Source organism: Saimiri boliviensis, chromosome 19 (assembly GCF_048565385.1).
Source record: "Saimiri boliviensis isolate mSaiBol1 chromosome 19, mSaiBol1.pri, whole genome shotgun sequence".
Taxonomy (NCBI): Eukaryota; Metazoa; Chordata; class Mammalia; order Primates; family Cebidae; genus Saimiri; species Saimiri boliviensis.
The window spans coordinates 21,656,198-21,683,568 of record NC_133467.1 but is presented as its reverse complement, the minus strand read 5'-3'; the positions used below and the strand labels follow the sequence as shown (position 1 = coordinate 21,683,568).

Below are 27,371 nucleotides of genomic sequence, written 5' to 3'. Positions count from 1 at the left end.
GTGCTTTATGTTTTCACTCATTAATTTCACACATTTTTATTTTTTTAAATTTGGTATGTGTTGTTATTTGCCCAGCTATATAGCTCCCATTTCCTTTTTTTTTTTTTTTCTCTCTCTGGTGCTTTTGTTCATCACTTGTTTATAGTTTTTAAATGGTCTCTTTTCTCTTCTTGTTTTTTCCCAATTCTGTGAATCCTCCTAAGTCTAATTCATATTCTACTCTTTCTATAAATCCTTTGTAGACCACTCCAACCTAAAAAGTCCTCTCCCTTTGTGAAACCTACCTAGCATTTATTTGACAATTCTTTATTAAGCTGCTTATCTTAAAATTTTATTTAACATTTTGCTTAATTTTCACAAGTTTGTCTTCTTTTCTAACTTTGGTAAGTTCTTCAATTGTGAAATCTAGCTTAACACTTTGTTTCCCTACAGTGGTAGTTCTTTAAAGTAGCAGATTTTCATATGTCCAGAAAATGCCACTCCCAATTGAATAGATATATTACAGAATGGAAAATAGTCTGAATTCTGTAACCTGAGAAGCACAATATGTTATTGAAGGTTTATTCACCTTCCCCACCAAAAAAAACCCCCCCAAAACCCAAAGGAAACATTATCACAAAAACCAGAACAGGTTTTGGGAAATTGAAAATCTAATATTTTCATGCTATTAGGCTTCGTACGAAAAATGAAGTCCAGACAGCAACAGCATACTCTCAAGAGTCTTATCCTGAGCTAGTCTCTATAACTGATTAGACTAGAAAGGGAGGAGATGGCTCATAAAAAGATCTGCTCCTAAAAAGAAAGTCTCAGAAGTTTTGCTCCAGAGTGTTAGTTCATATTGAATGAAGAATACTAGAAGTTATAAAATGCTGAAAGAGGAAGAGGCATTCAAGACCTCATGTCTTTGCAAAACAGCAAATAATAGTTCAGTTCTGACTTGGAATCATTCATTCATTCATTCATTCTTGTAACCATTCCTGTACCCTTAAGGGATGTTAAAGATGTAGGAGACATAATCCCTACTCTCTAAGCACTTTCATTGTAGCGTTGGAGATAAAACACAAACAAGTAGTTACAATGCTGTGGAAGGTATAATATTTTATATAAATATTTTTGAACATGTTACTTAGCCTCCTGGGATTTTGTTTCCTTATCTGTAGAGAGCAAGCACTGGCTTTGGTAGAAAATCTTTAAGTCTGTTTCTATCTGCAAAATCACATAAATATTACATTCACAAGATCTTGAAAAACTTTAGAGGAGAAACACATTCCTTACAGTGGCAAGATCAAGGGACGTTTCTTAGTGGAAATGATATTTGAAGAGGGCCTTGTTAGGTTGTTTTGATAGGCATAAACTATAATAGTGATAATGATATGATCCAGTTATTGAGTGTTATGCAGAACGCAGTATGCAAGGCACTTTAAATACAGATTCCTGTGGGGAAGAGTGTAGAGCAGAATTATCTGTCAATACCCTGATGTTATTTGCACAATTTTGTGTATATGTAAGTTTGTACATTATTACGGGGAAAGTTTCCATGGCTTTTCTCAGATGCTTAAAGTAGTCCATCACTCCAGAAACAAGAATTGCAGTCGGGAGAGTAGGAGATATGATTCCTGTGTTTTGGGAAATGTCCATATGTAGGGGGTAGGGGAGGAGGAATAGTAGAGCTGGTAGAAAGAAGGAATAGTTGATAACAAAGATGTTGTTAAAAGCTAAGAATCGGAATCAAAGCCTCTGGGAGGGGAGGGCTTGAAGTAGTGAGACACAGTTAATATGCGGTGGCTAACATTGTAATGGAGAGTCAAAATGTCTAGATTTAAATCTTGAACTGACATCTCCTACCTGTGTAACCTCAGGCAATTTGTTTAACCTCTTTGAGATTAAGGCTTTTGCTATTTACATTAATTGTTACATGTTTACTCAATTTATTATTTTTTTTTTAAATTAAGGGTTTACTGCCTGTGTTAAATGCCTTCATTCATATATTCTTTGAAAGTCTCATCTGACCTCAGATGATCCACCCACCTTGGCCTCCCAAAATGCTGGGATTGCAAGTTTGAGCCACTGCACCCGGCCCCAAAGTCTTAATCACTATTGTTTTTTTACTTCAGAATACTGTAAGGCAGGCTGACTCTTGTGAGAATGTTAACAAGGGGAAGCTTACTTTATTTTAGGGATAAATTACACATAAACTAAAGGTTTAGAGAGGAATGCTGCAAATATTTTGGATAGACTCTTCTAACTTTATGAAACTACTAATAAGTATTATTAAATAGTGGAGTATTTCAAATCAGTTTTTCATATGATGACATAACCAGATCACTGAGTAGTCACTACATTGTTATTGAAATGGCATTTTTCATTCATTGTGATCCATATTATTCATATTAAGGACCCTCTAAAATGAATGCATTTGTTTTTCAAGTAAAATAATTTTTTTCTCATATATTTTTCACTGATTGTCCATTTTCTAACTCCTATAATTTTATCTATTTTACAAAAGAAATGGATTACTTTTCATATTTAACCCCTTTTAAGGGAGGTGAGTGTCCTTGTGAGAGAATTTTCCATTAAGTTCCCATTGAGAAAATCAGTGACTATTGTAGCTAAGTATTAATTTACATGCAAATTGAGTTGAAGAAAACCATAATACAGAGTTTTGGATCAAACTTTAATCTGTTTTCTTTATAGGTGCATTTCTGTTAGCATCATTTAAACTGACTACATAATGCATTAGGTTTTATTGAGTGCCGGCTATTCTTGCAAGACTCCTCTGGGATTAAAAACAAAAATTATCTAAGGGAAACTTCTAAATATTTTAAGTTATTTATCTCAATTTAGATAACTTATATAATAATTGACCTGTTTCATTAATTTTTTTTCATACTACGGACAACATTTGGTTCTTCTTCTTCCTTCCCCTCCTCCTCCCCCTTTGTTGTTGTTATTGTTGTTGTTCTTTTTTTTTTTTTTTTGAGTAGGGGTCTTGGTCTGTCACTCAGGCTGGAGTTCAGCGGTGAAATCATGGCTCACTGCACCCTTGAACTTCTGGACTAAAGCAATCCTCCTGTCTCAGTTTGCCAAGTAGCTAAAACTGCACATGCATGCCACCATGCCTAGCTAATGAAAAAAAGAATTTTTTTGTTTGTTTGTTCAAGATGGAGTCTTGCTATGTTGCCCATGCTGGTCTCGAATTCCTGGCCTCAAGTGATCCTCATGTCTTGGCCTCCCAGAGCTCTAGGATTATAGGCATGAGCTATTGTACCTGGCCGTTGTTTTCCTTTTAAAAAAACTTTTCAAGAAATGATTGGGTTGCCTAAGTCATAGAATTATTTCTTCCATTTCTAAGCAAAGGCATCTTGTCAGATGGAGTGGTTTTGCATTTCAGTTGTATATAACCAACTGTCATATCATGTCCAAGAATTTACATGATATTTACAAGATAAAATCTTTATATGTTTAGGCCTTTTACTGTAAAAATGTGTACTCTTATTACCAAGTTATACTGTACTGACTAGGCAGATGGTGCTTGGAACATAATTGATAATAAATATTTTTGTAGGGCCCCCAACAATACTTAAGTGACTTCTCTATTATGAAAGAGTTTAGAAGAGATATGACTCCCAGTTAAAAGAATCTGTGATTTTGTTAAAGTTTAATACATTTATCAGAGCCAGCATCATGGGAACATACTTGTGCTTTTGCCAAAACATGTGGGTATATATGTGTAAGCTTGGGCCAGAAGAGGAAAGTTTTTCTGAATGATGTTACAAACATTGCTGTAGATAAAGATTCAAAAGATAGGTTGTTTTGTAGAAAAGGACAAGCTGATTCTAAAATTAATATGGAAAAAAAAGAACCCAGAATAGCCAAAACAACTTTGAAAAATAACACTAAATTTGGAGAATTAACATTATCTGATCTTAAGACTTATTATACAGGTGCCATGGTGCCTGTATTCCTAGCTAGTAGAGAGATTGCTTGAGCTGGGGAGTTCAGGCTGTAGAGCCTTATAGTTGTGCTTGTGAATAACCATTGCCCTTCAGCCTAGGCAACTTAGCAAGATCCTGGCTCTTAATATAAGGGCTTATAAAGTTACAATAATCAACAATGTGGCACTGGCATAAAGAGATAAATAGATCAATGGAACAGAATAGATAAAATAAAATGGATCTACACATATATAGACAATGGATCTTAGACAAAGGTACAAAGGCAATTCAGTGGAGAAATGGTAGCCTTTTCGACAAGGTTACTGGAAAAAAGAATAGATATTTACATGCAAAAAACAAACTTTGATATCTTCCACAATATACAGAAATTAAGTTGGCTGTTTCCAGCTGCTAACAACTTCCAGGAATTTGTCATGAAGACTGTATTAGTCTGTTCTCATGCTGCTAGTAAAGACATACCTGAGACTGGGTAGTTTTTAAAGGAAAGAGGTTTAATTGACTCACAGTTCCACATGGCTGAGGAGGCCTTACACTTATGGTGGAAGATGAATGTGGAGCAAAGGCACATCTTACATGGTAGGAGGCAAGAAAACATGTGCATGGGAACTCCCTTTTATAAAACCATAAGATCTTGTGAGACTTATTCACTATCATGAGAACAGAATGGAAAAGACCCCCGCCTCCGCCTACCCCGTGCCCCCATGATTCACTTACCACCCCCCACCGGATCCCTCCTATGACCTTGGGAATTATGGGAGCTATTCAGTAATTCAAGATGAGATTTAGGTGGGAATACAGTCAGATCATATCATTGATATTTAAGAAGCTTACGGAAAACAAACTAAAGATCTCCTTAAAATATTTAGATGAAATAATACTGGTGGCAACTTGTGTATAAAATTGCATACTCATAGAAAAAGTTTTTTTAGTTGAGTTTTTGAGATATTATAATGTATCCAGCAATGCATATTGTAGCTCTGATATTTTTGTTAAAAATTTTTTAGTTACATGTTTATATACTTACAGTTCTGATACAACTACTCCTTAAATCTCATTTATAAATTTTATTCCTTATGGCCAAGATTCTGTGAGGAAACAGTATTTTCATTTTATAAATCTTAGACTTCCTATTGTATTTTTTTGTATTGAAATATGATTATTTGAATTTTCATGACAGTCTCATTTTGCTTTTAATTACTCTATAGATTTTTATTTTGTAAATCATCTTATTTTTTATTATTAAAACAAGAACTGACATTTGCTCTCTCAGAATTAGTACATTCAATTATTCTTAAATAACAATGGAATAACTCCTTATTCAGAAACTCTTTTTGATATTGTCAGTTTCTAAGCCTAGCTGATTATCAAGAGGAAGCAAAAAAGAGCCTTGAGTAGCCAAATTGATATTACAAAGTCTTTGAAGTAAATCTCATGCATTGCAGGGTCCCAGCCTTATTCTGGCCTTTCCAGCCTTATTTTAGACTAAGACCATACTTACTAAGTTATTGGATTTCTCAAGAGTGAAATATAAAACCACGGTGAGAATGGGAATATGGTTTAAAGACAGATGTATTGCCAACAGCAAGAAGTGACAACTATAAACCTGATAGCAAGAGAAGAGACACAAGGGTGATGGTGGGGGGAAAGCCTAAAGTAGCATATAAAACATTTTTTAAGTAAACAAAGTAATCTATAGCAAAAATCATTAAAATAAGAAGTGTTTAAATTTTTTATCCAATTGAAATTGGAAAGAAATTAAACATGTATTATACAGTTTCCTACATCCTTAAAATTAATTTATCTTGCCCTTCCAATCGCTTTTTTTTTTTTTTATGAGATGGAGTTTTGCTCTTGTTACCCAGGCTGGAGTGCAATGGCGTGATCTTGGCTCACCGCAACCTCCGTCTTCTGGGTTCAGGCTATTCTCCTGCCTCAGCCTCCTGAGTAGCTGGGATAACAGGCACGTGCCACCATGCCCAGCTAATTTTTTGTATTTTTAGTAGAGACGGGGTTTCACCATGTTGACCAGGATGGTCTCGATCTCTTGACCTCGTGATCAACCCGCCTCGGCCTCCCAAAGTGCTGGGATTACAGGCTTGAGCCACCGCGCCCGGCCCCCAATCGCTTTTGACATTATCAATTAACTCTTTCTTGAAATTTACTCTATCCCTTTGGCTTATATGCCAAATATTCCTGGTGTTCCTTCTGTGTCTTTGTTCACTCTTTCAGGCTCCCTTGCCAATGTGTTATCTTCTATCTGGCCTTTAAGGTTCCATCTGCCCAAGACTTCTTTTTGGTTGTCATTTCATATTCTCCTTTTGACAATCTCTTCCATACTGTGGCTTCAATTACAACCTGAACATTACAACTCTCGCATGTATAGCTCCTGGGCTAAACTCCAGACTCATATTTTTAGCAGACTGCTTGAAACTCTACTTGAATATTTCAAATGTATTTCAAGCTCTGCATGTCAAAAGCCATATTTATAATCATTTTTTTTCCTCCTTATCCACAAACCTCAAGCCTCCTTTAAGGTTTATTTGTTGATTCCTTCAATCGTCTACTTATTCATTTATTTATTCATCAATTCTACAAATATACAACTGCTTTAGGCACTGGGAATACAGCAGGGGTAAGACAGATAATGCTCCTGTTCTCATGGTGCTTATATTCTAGTGGATGAAGACAGACGATAAAAAACAAATATGAAAAACTTCAGATGGTGGCCATGTGCACTGAAGAAATTGGACAATGTAATAGGATATGACTAAGAGATGCTATCTCACTTTGTCTAGTCAGGGAAACCTCCCTAAAGAGGTAATATTTTGGATGAGTAAATGACAGGAAAGAGCCACAGATGCAGAGATCAAAAGGATGAACGTTCCAGAAGAGGAGCAACTTATAGATAGGCCCTGAGGTAGGAAGGGACTTGGTGCTCTTGAGCTGCAGAAAGGAGGCCATTACAGGCAGAGCGACTGAACAGGAATGGTGGAGGTAGTGATAGAGATGGCATCAGAGGCAGATGGGTGGCAGACTGTCTTGGATTTTGTAGAGTAGGGCAGGGTGAGGAATCTGGATTTTTTCTAAATGTACTGGAAAATGAATAAAAGGCTTTAAACAGGGGATAAGCATGATGCAATGTATGTTTTAAGGAGATATTTCCAGCTACTGGGTGGAGAATGTATTCAATGCAGCAAGAGTAGAGTCAGAAAGACCAGTTAGCTACTTTTATGGTAGTACAGGTTAAGAGGTACAATGGGCTTAGAAGTTCCATGATCATAGTGGAGGCAGTAAGATAGTGTTTGGAAGAAAACTGAGGAAAAGAAGTTTTCAGCAGGTGAATTTTGGGATATCTATTAGACATCCAAGTGGAAATGTCAATTAAGCGTTAGAATTAGATATAGACAAATCTGGAATTGAAGGGAGAAGTGAATCTGGAGATATGAATTTAGAGGATAGATATAAAAAATTTTAAGGCGATGAGATGAGATCACTTAGGATAGAGATGAAAAAGAGGATAAGAAGGTCTAGAAACAAGCCTGGCATACTCTGATATTTAGAAGTGTAGTAGAGAAGGGAAGGAACAGTGAGCAAAGAACATGGAGAAAGAGCAATCAGTGAAGATGAAGAACAACCAGAAAAGATGGAATAATGGGAATCAGTGGAAGAGTGTTTCAGGGAAGAGGAGGACAATTGTGTCAGATGCAGCCAATATATAGAATAATGATACAGTTTGCAATTTTTGGTCAAGTGCTCTGCATGCTTCTTACCTGTTCTGTATTTGGAATATAGTTTTTTTAAAATAAAAATTTTTGTGAGTACATAGTAGGTATATATACCCTAAAGAAAATCAGTATGTTGAAGAGGTATCTGCACTTCCCTGTTTGCTGTAGCACTGTTCACAATAGCTAAGATTTGGAATGCAGTTTATCTCTTGATTGTGCTTTACATGGAAATAAACTATGAATATAAAATAGAGTTGATTTTTTGATTTTTTTGTTATACTCTTTGAGCTCATTTGGAAAAAATATAGAACTAAGTTGAGCTATGTAGGTATCAACAGCTGCTAGATTCTGAGGGTTAAGTTGGATACCTGTGGTAGAATATTCTATAAAAGTCCCCCATCTCTGGGGATTTCTGTAAGACTGTCTTGTCCACCAGCACTATTCCAGTTGCCTGGGGCCCCTTAACCCTCACCTCTTGGCTCAGCCTCATCTAGGCTTTAGAATCAGAAGAAAATCGTAAAGGCTGTTGTTCAGCAGTAAATTTCAGGGTGGCATTGATATTAATCTCTCTTGACCCTGAGTACTGTTCAGCTGGTTTTGTCTTTGTATCTTGATGAAACAGCTCTGCCTTCCCTTCCATGACTGAATCCACATCTTGCTTTTCTGCCTGGTTGGCATTTGGAGTTCTGTTTTAATTTCCTACTTTGCCTTGGGAGTACCAGAGCCCTAATCTTAAACCGTGGTCTCTGTGTCTCATCTGATACTGGCTTGGCACCAGCTTTTTGTCTTTTATGAAATCTTGGCACCGCCAACTTACTTCCATCTCACCCTGTTGTTCTTAACCCTCTAACTGAGACTTCTACATTTTACCCACTGCAGGACTTTCTGAGGTTAATTGTTTGCTTTTTTAGATTTCCTTTTTTTTTTTTTTTTTTTTGATTGCTAGACTTTGACTTTCCCTTTTACCTTAGTGATACAGTTGAGTTCTGTTTCATATCTGGGTCTTATATAATTAATATAGAACTAAACCAAAATCCTAGGATCTTGCCTTCAATTTGGAATGATTTGATGGAAGCATTTAGAAATTACTATTTTTAATTAACACATAATTCTATATATTTACAGAGTACAGTATGATATTTCAGTATATATATTACCATGTGTAATGCTCAAATTAGGGTAGTTAGCATATCCATCACCTCAGACACTTAGTATTTCTTAGTGTTAGGAACATTCAAAATCCTCTCATCTAGCTATTTGTAAATATACAATGTATGATTGTTAACTGTAGTTACCCTTCAGTGTTACAGAACCCTGTCGCTACCCCTGTATAGCTGTACTTTTGTATCTGCTCCCCAATCTCTCCCTATCTCCTTTGACCCCACGCTTATCAGTCTCTAGTAACCACTGTTCTACTCTCTAGCTCTATGAGATCAACATGTTTTGGCTTCCACATGTTAGTAAGAACATGGAGTATTTATTGGAAGCATTGTTATGTCCAAAGTAGGCTGCTTTAAAGAAGGAAGAAATCTACAGATGTTCTTTTTTTTCTTTCTTTTTTTTTTTTTTTAAATAAGACCTAGTCTCACTCTGTCACCCAGGCTGGAGTGAAGTGGCGCAGTCTCAGCTCACTGCATCCTCCACCTTCAAGTGATTCTCCTGCCTCAGCCTCCTGAATAGCTGGAATTACGGAGCCCACCACCATACCTGGCTAATTTTTGTATTTTTAGTAGAGACAGGGTTTCACCATGCTGGCCAGGCTGGTCTTGAACTCCTAACCTCAGGTAATCGACCTGCCTTGGCCTCCCAAAGTGCTAGGATTATAGGCGTGAGCTACCATACCTAGCCTATGGATGTTTTTTACTCTAAATATAATAGACATTAGGGAAACACAGGAGAGTTAAATGCAGCTCTGCTTTTGAGGAAATATGTTTTTAAATATAGTTATACATAGATGCTCTATACAGCCAGTGAATTCAGCTTTTTACATTGAAAGCAGTTCCTTATGTAAGTGACCTATGTACTCTGTTTTCATTGGAGCCCTTTGCTCACAAAACATTGCTATTAAAACATTTCAGAAATAAGAAAACTCCCATTAAAATTTTGAGGACCTTTGACTCTTAGAATAAAGATGGACAAGAGGTTATAATCTAGTGCGCTATAATTATTCCTTTCTACTTAACCTTGATTAATTAAAACATATACATATTTTCCCCATGGAGGGGGCATATTGGAAATATTTAAATGCTTACAGTCATGCTGTGCTTTTCACAGATGATTGGAAATTTGCCCAGGCATAAACCATTTCATCCTTCCCCCAAACAATTTGTCAGTTGTTTAACCTAGTATAATTTATTTTTCATGACCAGTAAAAATAACAGTGCTAAAATGTTTTAAAAGGAAATAAAAATAAAATAGAGTTATAGCTCTGATTTTTTAATATTTGCCTTTTTTCCTCCCAATCATTCTTTGATATAGAAATGTATCTTAACCGTTGCTTCAGTTGTATGCCATTTTTTAACATTGTAGAAACAGGGAAAATAACCAAAACTAGGAGTTTTATTTTGTGAAATTGAAAACAGAGAAGTTTGTGAAAATGAAACATGAATTTCAGTAAGACAGGTTATACTGTCACAAAATAGAATTTCATGGATATATTATCAGGGTTTCAATGCTTATGTACACATAATCTTCATCCTTTATATGAGTTTGTGGCTAGGAGATTTAAAACACTGACTATTCACATTGATGCTGGACTGAAGCCTCAAATTGTTTGAGAAAAAGACCATTTTATGTGACCAACTATGAACCATTTAGAATGAAAGGAATACTGATAATATGTCAAGAGAACTCATGCCAGTGGAAATTGTACCGTTCTGTGAGAAAGAATATATCTCAAAACCGTAAGATGAGACTGTGTAACCTTCAGACATGTTAGCTTGCCATAGTGTAAAATTCACAGAAGACACACGTTTACCATCTCTTAAAAGGTCTAGCTATTGATCAGCTAGTACAACTTGTTCTATAGAGTTTGACTTAGATGCTAGAATTTCCTTCATCCCCAAACTACAATTATCATCATAGAGATAAGGGAACATGAAACTATGAGTCTCTGGAGCTCGGTAGAGGATGGATTACAGGTAGCTCTTTCCTGACAAGCCAGGTCAGCTGGTTTTGCTCAATTTTCCATCCTGTAGGTTGAATTCTTTTCCAGGAGGCTCTTTGGTTCTCATAGAATAAAGTATTTTATGGTTCCTGCCCTATCAGTTTTCCAGATATGCTGGGCCGGTCTGAACCCCAGTGATGGACATAGATTAGACCCAAGTTGTCATCCCTGCTGTGATTGCTCTGAGGCCATTCATTTAGGATCACTTTGTGTGTGTGTGTGTGTGTGTGTGTGTGTGTGTGTGTGTGTGTGTGTAATGTATTTTGTACTTATTCAGTTCTATAATAGTATATAAACTGTACTAATACAGTTTAACCAGTGAGATGGTTAAATGGTTAACCAGTAAACCACATAGTTAACCAGTAAAGATGTGAAATGACTTCAGACAAATATGATCAATCTCCACAGTCCCCTGATGAATTTTATATGTACTTGCCATCATCAGTTCTACTTATTCATCTCATCCATGCTCATTGTTCTGCCTCCTTCCTGTTCCTATGGATGCCCTGGCCTGTTTCTTTCTTTCTTTCTGGCTTCCTGTCCCCACATTCCCTCAGACATTACTTCAGCATTTATTCCTCTCACTTCCCTTATCCTGGATGTTACCATTTCAGCCTATGAGCATGCTATTAGTTTGCCATCTTTACAGAGTTCTCTCTTGACTTCACGTCTCTCTATAGCTGCCTTCTCCCTTCTTTCCCTCTTCTTTACAACAAAACTCCTTAAAAAAACTGTTGATAGGCACAGTGGTTCATTCCTATAATCCAAGCAGTTTGAGAGGCTGATGTGGGAACATTACTTGAGGCCAAGAGGTCAAGACCAGCCTGGACAACATAGTGAGACCTCATTTCTACAAGAAATAAATAAAAATTAGGCAGGTGTTGTGGCACACTTCCTGTAGTCCCGTCTACTCAGGAGGCTAAAGTAGGAGGATCACTTGAGCCCAGGAGTTTGAGGCTGCAATGAGTCATGATGACACTACTCCACTCCAGCCTGGGTGACAGAGTGCGACCCTGTCTTGAAAAAGAATTCTCTATAATTATCAATAATTGGCCCCTACTTGGTTTTTTCTCTTTCTCTCTTAAACTTCCTCCCGAAGGATCCTCAGGTTGCCAAATTGTAAGATCCATAGTCCTCATCTTACTGGACATGTTGATAGGGTTTGACAGAGTAGGTCTCCCCTTACTGTTTTCTCCTACCTTCTGAGTCTCCATCTCCTGACCTGTAAACTTTGAAAAACTCAGGACTTGGTACTCTGACCTCTTCCCTTTCTAACACTTGCTTAATGATCCTATCACTTGTCTGACTTGAATGACTCCCCAGGATATATCTCTCACTTGGACTTCTCTGTGAACAAAAGTTGCATATATCTAGCCCTGAAGATATTTTTGTACAAATGAGAAAAAGCTGCCCTATCCTCAAGCGTGTGACTGCCATCTTCTGGAAATTTTCAGAGTAAAGGGACACCTATCCAAAGACTGAATGTGAATGGTATCTCCTTTAGCTGTGTGGTCCTCAACCTTAGCAGCAATGCTTTTTCTTAACTTGGATGGGTAGGTAATAAGCATCACAAGCTTAATAGGTCCCAACCCACATCCCATCCCATCCCTTCCCATCCCTTCCCATCCTCTTCCCTTCAGTCTTTTCTATTTCAAACTTTTTCTGGTGGGTGAGGTATATTTGATGCTTCTCTTTTTCTCATACCCCTTAAAACCATCAGCAAATTCTGTTGGTTTTTCCTTCAAAATGCATTAGAATTTAACAACTCAATGCCACACCACTGTTGCCACCCTGGCCCAAACCTCAGCATCTTTCCCCTGAATGATTCCAATAGCTAGCTTCCTTTCTTGTTCCTCATTGTCCTCAACACAGCAGCCACAGTTGTTTTAAACCTAGGTCACAGCATTTTTCTGCACTACCCCAAATCCTTCAGAGGGTCTACCATCTCACTCAGAGTAAAAATCAAAGTCCTTAAAATGGTCCACTGGCCCTCCACATCCAGGCCTGTCCACAGCACTGACCTTGTTTCCCACCTCCTTCCCCTCCACACCGCCTGGTGCTCCAGCTACGTGGAGTTGGCTGCCTTTCAACATGCGGAGCACACATCTGCTTTAGGCACTCAGATGCCCTTCTATACAGCACTGCCTGCTGCCTTCCTTTCTTGAGTCATTGCTCCAAGGTCACTTTACCCTGTCATGGACGGCCTCCTCATCTGTACCAGGTAACCAAGCAACCCCCTTCCCAAAGCATTTACTAACACCCTGCTATTTTATTTTCTCCATAGCACTTAGCATCTGATACACACACATTGTTTACTCTTTAACCTGATTAAAATTTAAGCTTTGTGAGCCTAGAGACTTGTTTTCCCTCCTTTACTGTATCCCAGTTTTAAAAACAGTTCTTGGCAAGTAGAGTGATCTAAAGGAATATTAATCAAATAAATAAATGAATACAGGTATCGTTGAATCTGTCTGGAGACACTATCCTCAACAAGACACTGCAAATTGACCAAGGGGTTGACAAAATTAAAAAAACACAAAGGTTTGAGATGGTCCTGCATAATTATAATCTCTTGATTCCAAGATAAAAGTATTTTCAAGAGTTCAGCAACTCATTTAAATCTAATTTGAAAATCACATTGATTTTACACCCTTCTGGAAGGGTATGTTTCCTATAGAGAAAGCAAGTAGGTGCCATCTAGTGGCAACAAAGGAGATCTGCATTTGTGTTAACTGGAATGTATTGATTAGCAAAAATTGAAAATGTAGTTCCTGATCCAGAAGCTTATTATCTATGATAGAACAGTTTTGATAGCCATAAGCCCTCAAGGGTACATTTTCCACAGAATATATGGCATTGATAAAAATGCAGTTCCATTTCTTCTCAATTATTTCTGACTCATTTTTACTTACTAATTTTTGCATGTTTTTTGGGATCTGACTTCTTTTGTTCTTTTGTTTCTCTTATTGTTTTGTCCTCTACTTATCTATATATGTTTACATTCATATGGTACTGGCCTGGGCATTGAATATGTAATAAAGGCTCTATCTTCTGGGAATTTATATTCTAAGACAGTGCCTGATCTTGATGCACTGATCTCTTCGGGTCAGATTTCTGCAGCCTGTTGAATCTTTACTGTTGGGTACACGTCCACCATTAGAGGAATGAGCTTTCAGCAGACTTAGCTTGCTGTGTTTCAGAAAGTGACACATGTCATTATAGAGAAAAACTAAAAAAGAGAAATACTCATGTCCATGCATGTTGTCAGGAAAGAGAAATTAAGTCTGTTCCTGTCATTCTAACATCTGAAAAACTAGGTCATTTCATTTCTTGGTAAGTTGAAGTAGAAACTCTTTGGTCCACTTTGGAAGTCTCTGACCTTTCTAGTCCAGAGTGGCTGGGGTTGCAGTTGGGAAATCTTTGCCACTAGAGGGCCTAGACAAGCAAGGTAAGGGTGTTAGGCCCAGAAAAGAGACAAACTCTGGGTGCTGACACTCACATTAATGCACACTGCCGTTTCACAGCCAAGTAGATCCAGAGGACAAAAGTTGGACCCGTGGAATATGACAAGAAAATAGGTTTAATACCAAACATAAACAAAGATTTTTGAATCAGAGTTTTTCCCAAAGAGATCAAAGTTTTAGTCACCCATTAGTAGATGGGTCCAAGCAGAGACTGGATGAACACCTGCCATGTTTGTTGAACCTATGAAGATTCTCTGATTCTCTGGAAGACCTCTTTCTCTCCCTGCCCATGTCAAAATCTTCCCTACTGTTCAATACAGGCCATCCTCCACTTCCTTTTTTTGGTATCACAGCTTAAAATCATCTTTCCTTTCTCTACTTTTCCTGTCATTTTAAGGGCAGGTCAACACTTACGTTATGCTACCTGCATTAACGTTTTTTCTCAGTGGTCTAATTTTTAGTTTTTTAAGTTAATGCTAACCTGCTTGAAGACATGGACCACATCTGATAGCTCTTTTGCTACTGGCCTTGCTATTTCATCTCCAACAGTGAATATTAAATGTTTATGATGGGGATTAGTAGTAAGGCTACCAATAATTGCCTCATCTGACTTTTTGGTTTTGTTTGTTTGTTTGTTTGTTTTTGTTTTTGAGGGCCCTCTGGTGACAGATTTCCCAGTTGGACTGGAAAGGTCACAGGCTCCCATCTCACTCTCTCGCCCAGGTTGGAGTGCAGTGGCATGATCACGGCCCACTGCAGCCTCAATCTCCCAGGCTCTTATCTGGCTTTTGGGTCCAAGATGCTTAGACATAGTCTAAGTTTATTGGTATAATTCTTCACTAAGATTTTAGATTAACTAAAATCTTTGTTAAGATTTGTTTCTTTGTTATATTTATACTCATTTAAAAATCTAATAGTACTGTACTAGCTTTCCTTTTAAATTTTTCATATACCTGATTTCTCTGGAAATAGGTATAGAAATTGATAATACAACAGTTGGCAGGATGTTACTGAAATTAAAAAAAAACAGTTTTGCTATTTATGTTGTTATTTTAGTATTTTTCCCTCTGCTGAGGGATTTTTTTTTTCTTTCGGTATTTTAGATTGCAGGTAAATATTTTCTTTGATATAATACTCTATAACTTTTTTCCTTGAGAAACAGTCTTTATACAAGTTGATGTGGTATTTTCAATGTATGTTTTTAAGCTAAAGTATTCCATATATTATTTATTTTTAACAATAAAATGTCCCCCCCAACCATTTATTTTGCCTTCTGAAGACATGTTTATATAACTTGGCATTCCATCATGATAAAATGGTGATACTGAAAAGGGAAATGCTAACAGAACTCAGAGGTATCCCAGATCTAATGTCTTTAACAGTCAGGTGCTGTTGTTTGCTTTATCATTTGGACAGCCAAAATTTTCTTTAAATTACTTAATAGCCTAGATGGTTTAGGGACTGGTTATAGTATTTAATTGATTTTCTGAAAATTAGCAAATTTAGCATCTATAGCATTTGTACTGTTTAATATTTCTAAACTATTAATTGTGATTCTTAGTAACTACTGTGTTCTGTCATTATGAGGGATGAAGAGAGAATATTGAATACTTTGACTTTTTTTTCTTTTTTATGGATACTTTGACATAATTAAAGAAATATTTTTTATAATTATGGCAAAAATGCATGAATTTAAGTTGTGTGTGTTTTTTTAAATAGAATATGCTGAGTTTCTACACTGCAAAGGAAAGAAATTTACAGATTTTGATGAAGTTCGCCATGAGATTGAAGCAGAAACAGATCGTGTGACTGGAATGAATAAAGGCATTTCATCCATACCCATTAATTTACGAGTCTATTCCCCACATGGTAAGTAAAATAATAAAATTCCAAATTCTTCTTCTCAAACATTTTTACTACATTAATTAACACACATCATTTGTACGGAAGATACAAATAGTACTGGGTTTCTAGGATATCCTTTGGACACCACCATTAATGTATGGTTCAAAGAGCTCTTAGAACATTTACGGAGAGGCAGGAGGAGGTGACTTTAATAAAAAACAGAATTGAGTTGATCATTACAATTTTTTTCTTTATTTTTATTATAAGCTTTTAGAATTTGAGAAGGGTATGTATGAAAACTTCCATTCTTCAATTTTTGCTGAAATCTCAGAGGTACATGTTGCTATGGTTGCATCTTCCCCTATTGAATTTCTTTTAGCCATATATAGTCCTATTTATTTTCTTCCTGAGAGATCGGCTATGATTTTTTTGCCTCTGACTATTGGTAGAAACTTATACATTAGATAACCAATCCATAATGTGTGATGGGAAATAGCCTGTATGCTGACTACATTTTTAGGGGGCAAATTTTCATTTCGTATTCTCTACTTAGCTCTATTGCCTTTAAAACAGAATATAAATGACATAAGCTCAATTATGACTTTCCAAGGGTACTTGGTGCCAACATTGTTTATACAGAGAGGTTGGGATGGAGTCATGTTTCACTGACTGTTTGTACAGCTTTCAGTAAACCCAGGGCACCTCGAATGGCTAACAACATTCTACTAGGCTAAGTGGTTAACTTTCTAAAAAAAAAAGTTAGTTTTTAAGGAAAGGGAAAATCTTACCCTGAGAGTTTTTATACCACTTGAAGGCGATGTACAAGACTGGCACATAGCATACGCATTTATCGTTTGGTGTTTTAATTATAACCACCTCATTACAGATATGACAGCTTTCTGAGCAAACTGTTAGGCATGCAAATCAGTGCCTTTCAAATTATGTTAAAGTGATCATTTGGCATAGCACAATTATATCATATAAATAGAGAAAACTAGCAAAACCATTTTCATTTTATGCTTTTTATTCTACACACTTGGGTTGGAGTTGTTCAGATACACAATGTAGAAAGCTAAGTGACAAATGATTCTGTATTGTCATCTTTTAGCATTGAAGGTGTATGTAAGACTCTTTTATCCTTCCCACACAGTGTTAAATCTAACCCTCATTGATCTACCTGGAATAACTAAAGTGCCCGTGGGAGATCAGCCACCAGATATCGAGTATCAGATCAGAGAAATGATTATGCAGTTCATCACCAGGGAGAACTGTCTGATTTTAGCTGTTACTCCAGCCAACACTGATCTTGCAAACTCAGATGCACTGAAGCTAGCTAAAGAAGTTGATCCTCAAGGTGAGTGTGTGACTAAGATAAGAGAAAATTAAAGTATCAGGAGTTTTGGGATCTTTAAAGGTAACACAGATTCTCAAAATTCGATTTCATTATAAATAAAATTAGCCATTATTAATGTTGTCAAATCTTTTGTACTTTAAATACAAAATTCAGTATTTAATACTAAAAAATAATTTTAGTAAAGATTTACTAAAATAATAAAATTTATATAGTCAAAATCTATATAAATCTAAGAATAATGAGATCTAAGAAAATAGACATTTCTAAGCCTCATGGCCTATGTATTTTAAAAAGTTGATAAAATAAAATTCTGGTACAGTAGAATTCAGATAATCTACTAATTATTATGAGTTGCCTGCATATACTGCCAATGAAAAATCAGATAATCTGCTAATTATTATGAGTTGCCTGCATATACTCCCAATGAAAAATCTGTTTTTTACTTTGTCTTGTTTCTTTAAAATAGGAAGCTCTATTAATGCATATAAGATATTATTTAGCTTATAATTATTTTGAGAAAAATATACATAAAAGCAGGGATTTGTTTGCTATTGGCATCTTAAAATCCAGAAAAGTTCCTTTCTTATGCTGATGTTTTAACTTTTTCTTTTTCTGAGTTGAATAATGACAGTTTATCTTCAGAGACCTCAGTGCTGGCCTCGGTGTGTGTCTGTTTAAAGTGAGTGATTGTGGAAGGGCATTCAGTGATGTGTCCCTTCAATATGGAGATGCATGTCTTTAATTCTAGGAATTTTTCTTTTTTTGACAATTAATTGCCCCAATTTTCTTTGTTCTGTTTATCTGTAATTCTTATTATTAGCATTTAGAACTCCTGAATGAATCCTTTATTTGAATCTTTCTCTTCTGTAATGTATTTTCTTTGTCTTTCTGTTCTACTTTTTGCAAAATTTACTCAACTTTGTCTTCTGCTCTTCTAATTCATTTTAAAAGTTCCAAAAGCATTTACTTACTTAGTGTATGTTATTTTTATTTTTTAAAATAGCATCCTGTTCTTGTTTTCCCAAGTACAATATTTTCTCCAAGGATTTTAGTGAGAGCTTTTTGAAAGTTTTCTTTTGTAATCTACACTGTCTGAGTCTATTGTTTTCTGATTGTTTTTGTCTTTGTCTTTGATGTTAGAGACTTTTTTCAAATGTTTGTTGATCTTTTGCTGCTTGTTCTTGCATGAGTGTGGAGCATCAAAAAGCTGATTTATGTACATGAGAGGTATTCTTTGACCAGTGGCTTTTGCCATGGAGTAACTGGGCTGAGAGTTGGCCATTTTGTTAGGAGATTTCTTCAAATGTTAGATTCTATGAGTATTTTCTCCTGAGCTGGTCTCGTATAAGCCTGATGTCTAGTGTTCTTGGAGTCAAGAGTTGGTGGGGCAGAGGATGGAGTGGGAGGAGGATAGTTTTCACTATTCAGTGAGTACTTTTAATTAATTCCTCTGCTTTCATAATGGCATTCCTGAAAGTCTTCTGGAGTCCAGAGTCCCTCTAGTTCAACTTCTTTTGAAGAATGTCTTCAGTACTCTGCTGAAGTTGAGGAAGGGTAGCTATATGGGTGTGTTCTCTAGGAGCCTTCAGCCAATTCTTTTATTTTCAGCTCTGTCTATACCCTAGTGTTGGTTCTCCAGTTCTTGGACCTTTTCAGAATTCTGCAGTGGTAATTGATTTTTTTCTTCTTGGTTTCCTCCGCCATCCCTGAAACTGGGGTTTGTAACAAAGCGGGTAGAGGCTCCAAATGGCTAGTGAGGACCATCACCAGGACTCCCTTTCCAGCATCAATGGCTTGGAAGAGTTAGATTATAAACTGGGACTGGAATCTAGTTATAAAAATGGTGCTGTATCATTCCTGTCCTACAGCCTTCTTGTCCCATAGGAGATTGAGCCATGGTTGTCTGATTGGGACAGAGATAGCCCTACTGTTGGAAACCAGCCCAACCCTGTACGTGAGTGCCCCATGTCCTGGTGGTGATGAGGAAGTGAGAAAATAAATAAGACAGAGACAAGAGTATAAGTTAATAGCATGGGTCCAGGAGTCCAATGTACTCTCACGTGGGGTGATCCACGTTGGCATTGAGCTCTGGGCTCCAAGCGCTTATTATGTTGGGTGCATTATCTTGTTAATCTTGCAGGCTGTGGGGAGGTGGGTTGAGAAGGAAGATGGCCTGGGGAAGAGCATGTGTCTGCATCATTCAATAACAAATGTGGTTTTTCTAAGAAATGCTAACTAAGGACACTGAGTTTTTACCACCCATTGTCTATCCAGGTACACTTGCAAAAAGGCACAGTGGATAAGGTGCCATAAGGTCTGACCACACACAATGTATAAAGGGGCTTTTTTCTCCTGAGCATTGTGGACACAGAGCAATCAGAATTACTCCACATTCTGAGAACATAGGCAGAGCCTGTGGCATTCCAGTAATCTCTGCCCTACAAGGCTTTCTGGCCTCCAGGGCAGAGACTTTGCAAGCTCCCAACTGCAAAGAGCCTCCCGCGTCTTGTGAGCAGAAGTTGCATTCTTTCCCAGAGTTCTTACATAAGCTCTCTTTAGAAGACCCTCACCCTGCATGAGGACGCAGACCCTATGTTAGAAAGAGACGTGGGACCAAAGCAGCTTTCCTGCCCTTCAACTGCACCACAGCGTTCCGTGGTTTAAAGCACTCTCAGATGGTCTTTACTATAAGTCTCCTGTTACTGCTTGATCTCTGCTTTTATTTTACTACAACGTAGTTTGGAGTTTTTTTTATTCAATATTTGATCCGTGGCACAAGTCTCAGTGTATAAAAAGCAAAGCAAGCTTGTAATCATTTAACTGTAAGTAACACAGGTCTGCCCCTGGCCATCTTTTCCTACACCTACCATCGTGAATTTTAGTGAGTTCAGCACAGTCACAATCCTGAAGAGTCCACATGTCGTCCATGTAGAAAAAACAAACTCAGCTTATCACAATGAAGCAGGAGTGGCCACAAGAAACAGACCCCTTGAACACCGAACTGGGAAGGAAGAGGTGCTTATTATTATTACTACGGCCGGGAGCCATGTGGCAATTTGTCTAAACCACCAAGCTCACCTGACAAAGAGAAGCTCTGCCTTCACATAGGCTTACAGTCTAGATATTACACTTTAAAGAATCTTAGTTCACAGCCTTAGAAATTACAAGTGAAAGGGTCTTGGGTTTACAGTTTTAGAAATCACATATGAAATGGTCTTGGGTTTACAGCTTTAGAAAGCACAGATGAAAGGGTCTTGGTCAATGGAGGAGTGGGGTGGGGGTTTGATCTTTTGACAGTTTAAGTAAAAACTGTCTTCTGGAGAGATTCTCCCATACATGCCTGCTATTTACAGGAAGGTGATTTAGGAGGCATCAGTTAGCCAGGCTTTTCTTCTATTGAAATGCAGTGTGGAAGTCAAGGAGGGAGGTGATCCTAGATGCCTGGGTCTCCTTCTTCAATATTACACTCTCAGACATGCTTCTGACTCCAGATGTGTGGTGATTTCTGCCCACCGCAAACAAGCAATCAATTCTTTTCTGCAGCAGACATCAGCTAGGTATCCTCCGATTAAATTCAATTCTGATACTATTTACCTAGAAATAGCATCAGATCACACTGGTTGAGAGCTTAAGCCCCACAAGACCATTCCCACTACTAATGCCAGTCACAAGATCCGGGTTGTTTTCCCTGTGCTCTGACTGGCTATAAATTAGGGTTTTCACAACCTTCTTCTTATGTTTTATTAATTTGCTAGAGGGGCTCAAAGAACTCAGAGAAACAGTTTTTTGTTATAAAGAATATTACAAGGGATACAGATGAAGAGATGCATAGGGCAATGTGTGAGAAGTGGTGTGGAGCTTCTGTATTCTCTCTGGGCACATCACCCTCTGCTGCATGTCCAGCTATCTACAAGCTCTCCGAACCCAGTCCTTTTTGGACTTTTATGGAAGCTTCATTATATAGATATGACTGATAAAATCATTAGCTATTGGTGATCAACTTAAACTTCAGCCTCTCATTCCTCCCAGGAGGTCATGCCTGTTCTTTCACATGATGAAGCCATCCGGGAGCTGCCAGCCACTCATCAACCCATTAGCCTACAAAAAGATACTTATCACTTTGAAGATTCCAAGGACTTTAGGAGTTGTATGCTAGGGAATAGGGATAAAGATTAAAAATGCATATCACAATATGACAATCCAGATGAAGCTTCATGGAGGAGTGCAAATGATATCATTCAGTCCCTGATTTCTCTTTCATTCTACCTTGGTTCAGCCTCCTTGAAATTGTTTCTTTTTTAAGATAAATTCTTTTCATAGGTGGCAAGATGGCTATAGATGTCCTGCTTCACATCCTCAAATCTAGTAGAAGAAAAGCCATTGGAGAATATTTTATTTTTGTGTACTATGAATTTTATAAGAAATATAAACTAAAAAAATTGGCCAACTAATGAATCCTATAAAGTTGAATGAATGAATGAATCTTAAAATTGGTTTAACATATTCATGCTATATTTTACCCCTGTTGTACACATTGGGAATATTAATGGGCAGTAACCACATCTCATTCCTCAGGCTTTTCAAAAGAAGATTCAGTTATGACCTAAAATAATAACTCGTGTGATTGCAAAGCATTAGGTGAGAACAAGGAATGTTTGTGGAGGGGGTTATCAGTTTGCCAGAAAGGAATCCATCTCCACAGTGTCATTGCCAGTATATACAATGTGTTGTTATAGCGTAAGGAAAATACAGCATTGACTGTCAGTCTTTGAGTATGTCTTTTTATGCCACAAATCTACTCCAAAAAGTTAAATGAGATTTAAAAAAAGAAAACTATCATAGGCTTGGCTTATTTACAAGCTCATTTTTACTAGATGATACTTAGAAATGGTCATTTAAATGTTCATGAACTTACCTAAAATAATCTCCTTTTTTTGTGGATCATTAGAACTGCTGCTCCACCATTTACAAACCCTCCTTAACCACCCCTTTCCCCACCGCCTTTTTTTTTTTTTTTTTTTTTTTGAGACAGAGTCTCACTCTGTCGCCCAGGCTGGAGTGCAATGCTGTGATCTCGGCTCACTGCAACCTCCACCTCCTGGGTTCAAGAAATTCTCCTGCCTCAGCCTCCTGAGTAGCTGGTATTACAGATGCATGCCACTATGCCTGGCTAATTTTTGTATTTTTAGGAGAGACCAGGTTTCATCATGTTGGTTAGGCCAGTCTCAAACTCCTGACCTCATGATTGCCCCCCTCAGCCTCCCAAAGTGCTGGGATTATAGGCGTGAACCACCATGCCTGGTCCATCCCTAATTTTTATATCCTATATATGGTGGTCTGGAGAGGAGGCTTTAGAAAGTTTTGGTAGGATACTTTGGCAGAAACAAAGGAAACATTCAATACCATGTTATGCTATCATCTTGTCTGCTAATTTCTGAATATAATTCCTAAGAAGGAGAGACAAATCTGCTGCCCAAGGGCTCTTATTAAGTAGGATTCCCTTTTTTTACTAAAAGTTGCTTGCATGTATCAAGATGTATTTGTTTTTACATTCCAGTTTTAATTTTCAAACTTGAAAATCCTGAAAAATATCTGAAGAGTTTACATGGTGATCTATCCTGAGACTTTAGCTGGTACGAAAGAATCACTGAGTCTGAATGAAGAGTGTGAATCCTTGCCCAAACAAATAAGATTTACATGGTATATTTTTATTTGGTGGTAAAAATAAAATAAAATAGAGGAGGAAAGTTTCTGTACACTCAAACCAGGACCTAGTACAACTCCAGCCTAAAATATGTCATATAGGGATATGGTGTATTGGGGTGGACAAAGGGTTGCTTTTGTATGCCCTCTTGTGTCCGCCTAGTCATTCTGTGAATAAGTATCAGATTCAAAGGTCTACTTTTCCTCATATTTAAAATTTTTGTCCTTTTTTAAAAAATCAGTGGCATCAACTTTGATTATTTAGGAGTGTTTTGCTTAATTTCACGTATTCATGAATTTCCCAAATTTCTTTGTTATTGATTTCTAATTTCATTAAATTAGACAACATACCTTGTATAATTTCAGTTTTAAAAAAACTTATCGAGACTAGTTTTATGGCCTAATATATGATCTATTCTGGAGAATATTCCATGTGAATTTGAGAAAGATGTGTATTCTGTTGTTGGTGGCTAGAGTGTTCCGAAGATGTTTGTTAGTTCTAATTGGTTTATAGTGTTGTTCACATCTTCAGTTTCCTTGTTGATCTTCTGTCTGGTTATTCCACCTATTACAAAAGTGGTATATCAAAGTCTCCAACTATGATTGATGAATTTTTTTTCTCCCTTTAATTGTGTCAGTTTTTGATTGATTTATTTGGGGCTCCATATTTAGGTACACTTATGTTCATTGAAATTGTTGCCGGGCGCGGTGGCTCAAGCCTGTAATCCCAGCACTTTGGGAGGCCGAGGCGGGTGGATCACAAGGTCGAGAGATCGAGACCATCCTGGTCAACATGGTGAAACCCCGTCTCTACTAAAGATACAAAAAATTAGCTGGGCATGGTGGCACGTGCCTGTAATCCCAGCTACTCAGGAGGCTGAGGCAGGAGAATTGCCTGAACCCAGGAGGCGGAGGTTGCGGTGAGCCGAGATCGCGCCATTGCACTCCAGCCTGGGTAACAAGGGCGAAACTCCGTCTCAAAAAAAAAAAAAAAAAAAAAAAAAAAAAAAAGAAATTGTTATGTCCTATTCATGGATTACCTTTTAAAAAATTATTATGAAATGTTCTTTATCTCTAGTGACAATTTTTGTCTTAAAGCATATTTTGTCTGATATTAGTATAGCTACTCCAGCTTTCATTGGTTATTACCTGATTTATGTTTTTCCATTCTTTACTTTTAACTTATTTTTTAAAAAGAAAGGTACACTTAGACGATGGCCAAGTGAGCGGCTTGAGAGGTCAAGTGCCTCAATTTATTTGTATCTTTGAATATAAAATGTGTCTTTTGTTATAGTAGGATTATGCATTTGATGTTTTAAATTATTGTGTCAGTATCTACCTTTGGATTGGACTGTTTGATTCATTTACATTTCATGTCATTACTGATAAGATAGAATTTATATATGTTGTTTTCCCGTTTGTTTTGTGTATGTCCTATATCTTTTTGTTTCTCTGTTTCTTGGTTACTATCTCCTTTTGTGTTAAATATTTATTTTCTAGTATATAATTTTAATTCCTTTGTCGTTTATTTTATTTTATTTTTTGTTATTTTCTTAGTGGTTGCCATACGATTACAATTAACATCTTAATTTATAACGATCTAGTTTGGATTAATGCCAACTAATTTCAATAATACACAACATTTTGCTCCTATATAGCTCCAGTCCCCACTTTTCCTATGTGCTATTATTGTCATACAAATTACAACTTTATACATTATATGCCTATGAACACAGAAATATAATTACTGCTTTATATGATTTTCTTTTAAATCAGATATGAGAAAACAGAATTACAAGCAAAAATATGTTTATATTGTCTATTACGTGTAACTATGTAGTTAACTTTACTGGTGCTCTTCAGTTTTTTGTGAGTATTTGAGTTACTGTCAAGTGTCCTTTTAATTCTAACTGAAAGGCTCTCATTAGTATTTCTTGTAGGCCATGTCTGCCAGTAAGGGATTCTCTTGGTTTTTGTTTATATTGGAATGTCTTAATTTCTCCTTAAATTTTGAAGGAGAATTTTTACATAAAGTTTTTTTCTTTCTTTAATTTGACTGTGTCATCCCACTACCATTTGACCTCCATGGTCAAAATTCAGCTGTTAATCTCATTGAGGATCCCTTGAACGTGATTTTCTTCTCTCTTGCTGCTTTCAAGATTCTCTGTTTTTTATCATTTGGCAGTTTGATTATGATATATATAGCTACAGATCTTGTTGAGTTTATCCTATTCAGAGTTTGTTGACCTTCTTGGATGTGTAGATTAACGCTTCTTAAATCAAATTTGAGAACTTTTCAGCCATTATTTCTTCAACTATTCTTTCTTCCTCTTTCTTTCCTCCTCTCTTTCTGAGAATCATATTATGTATATGTTGGTATGATGTTCCCACAGATGTCTGAGACTTTGTTCATGTTTCTTCATTCTTTCCTTTTTCTTTTCCTTAGACTGGGAGGAACAATCTCAATTGATCTGTCCTGAAGTTTGCTGATTCTTTCTGCCTATTCAGATCTGCTATTAAATCTCTATAGTGAATTTTTATTTCAGTTATTTTATCTCTAGATTTTCTATTTGGGTCCTTTTAAAAAAATAATTTCTGTCTCCTTACTAATATTCTATATTTGGTGAAACATTATTCTCATATGTTCTTTTTGTTCTTTAGTTTTTTTTTTAGTTTTAAAAACATTTAAAATAGATGATTTAAAGTCTTAATTACGTTGTCTAGTAATTTCAATTTCTGGGCTTTTTCAGGGACCATTTCTACTGACTGCATATTTTCTTTTGTACTTTCTTTGCATATCTTAACTTTTTTTAATTGAAAATGAGATATTTAAATAATGTGATGTGGCAGCACTAGAAGTCAGATTTCTCTCTCCCCCTCAGTTTCTTTCCTTTCTTTCTTTCTTTCTTTCTTTTTTTTTTTTTTCTGTTTATTTTTGTTGCTGCAGGTGCTATTTATTTGGTTACTAATTTTCAGGAACCAATTCTGGAAGTCTATGTTCTTTGTTATGTTTGGCCACTTTCTTTGCTCAGGTTTTTCTTGTAGTGGCCAGTTAATTACTGGACAGAGATTTTCTTCAATCCAGAGCCAGTAAATCTCTAAACATTCACCAAAGCTCTCAATGTGCATTTTGGGGTATGGTTTCAATGCTCAGGCAGGCAGTTTACAACTCTGCCTTAGTCCTAACTTCCTGCTTGTGCAGTGCCTCAAGGTGAGCCAGAGGTGAGAATTTAGGATCTTCTGAGGTCTTTGCTGTGCTTGCACAAAACACCAAATATGCATGTGGCTTTCTAGATACCGGATTGTACATAATACAAAATTTTCAGTGGCCTTTGTGGCCATCTCATTCCCAAGCTTTTCCTTTTACGTTTTTTGGTTAACTTCTTTTTTTTTTTTTTTTTTGTCCCAATTGTTATTGTTGTCTGAGACCTGTGATGTTGAACAATTGCCACTGATTGTTTTTGATAATTTTTTCTGGGAAAAGAGGATTTTCACTCTGAACAAGCTCTGATTCAGGTCAAATAAAGAAAAGCCCTGTGACTAGGGGTTTTTAGGGAACTGCTAGACAAGTTAAATAATTACAGTTATCTGTAAACTGTATTTTTGATGTTCTCCAATCCCATTCTGTCCCCTCTAGGAATTTCTAGGCTTCTGATTCTCACCATGATTGTGGCGTTTTTGTTTCCAAGGCACTGTAGAGATGAGAGAGGATGGGCATAGGGCAAGTTTAAATACCACATGGCTTGTTGTTCTTACTGAAATCCAGATGTTTTTCTTTTCCTTTTCCTTTTCCTTTTATTTATTTATTTATTTTTAGATGAAGTTTTTGTTCTTATTGCCCAGGCTGGAGTGCAATGGTGCAGTATCGGCTCACTGCAACCTCTGCCTCCTGGGTTCAAGTGATTCTCCTGCCTCAGCCTCCCAAGTAGCTGGGATTACGGGCATGCCCCGCCGTGCGTGGCTAATTTTTTGTATTTAGTGGAGAAGGGATTTCACCATGTTTGTCAGGCTGGTCTTCTACTCCTGGCCTCAAGTGATCCACCCACCTCAGCCTCCTAAAGTGCTGGGATTACTTGAGCCACCGTGCCTGGCCAGAAATCCAGGTGTTTTTCTTGAATATTTACCCCTCAGATTGTTGTAAGTCTTTGGTTAATTTTC

General features: G+C 36.9%; 1 protein-coding gene across 9 annotated transcripts in view; it reads left to right on the top strand.

Moving 5' to 3' along the window:
• The window catches only part of DNM3 (dynamin 3), a 535,391-nt gene that overhangs the window by 126,195 nt on the left and 381,825 nt on the right, over positions 1 to 27,371 (top strand). For all 9 annotated transcript variants that reach the window (XM_003925367.3, XM_003925368.3, XM_010336127.3 and 6 more), the window contains exons 3-4: positions 16,031 to 16,180; positions 17,307 to 17,510. In XM_003925367.3, coding sequence (XP_003925416.1) covers positions 16,031 to 16,180; positions 17,307 to 17,510 — 354 coding nt within the window. The remainder of the gene's footprint in view (positions 1 to 16,030; positions 16,181 to 17,306; positions 17,511 to 27,371) is intronic.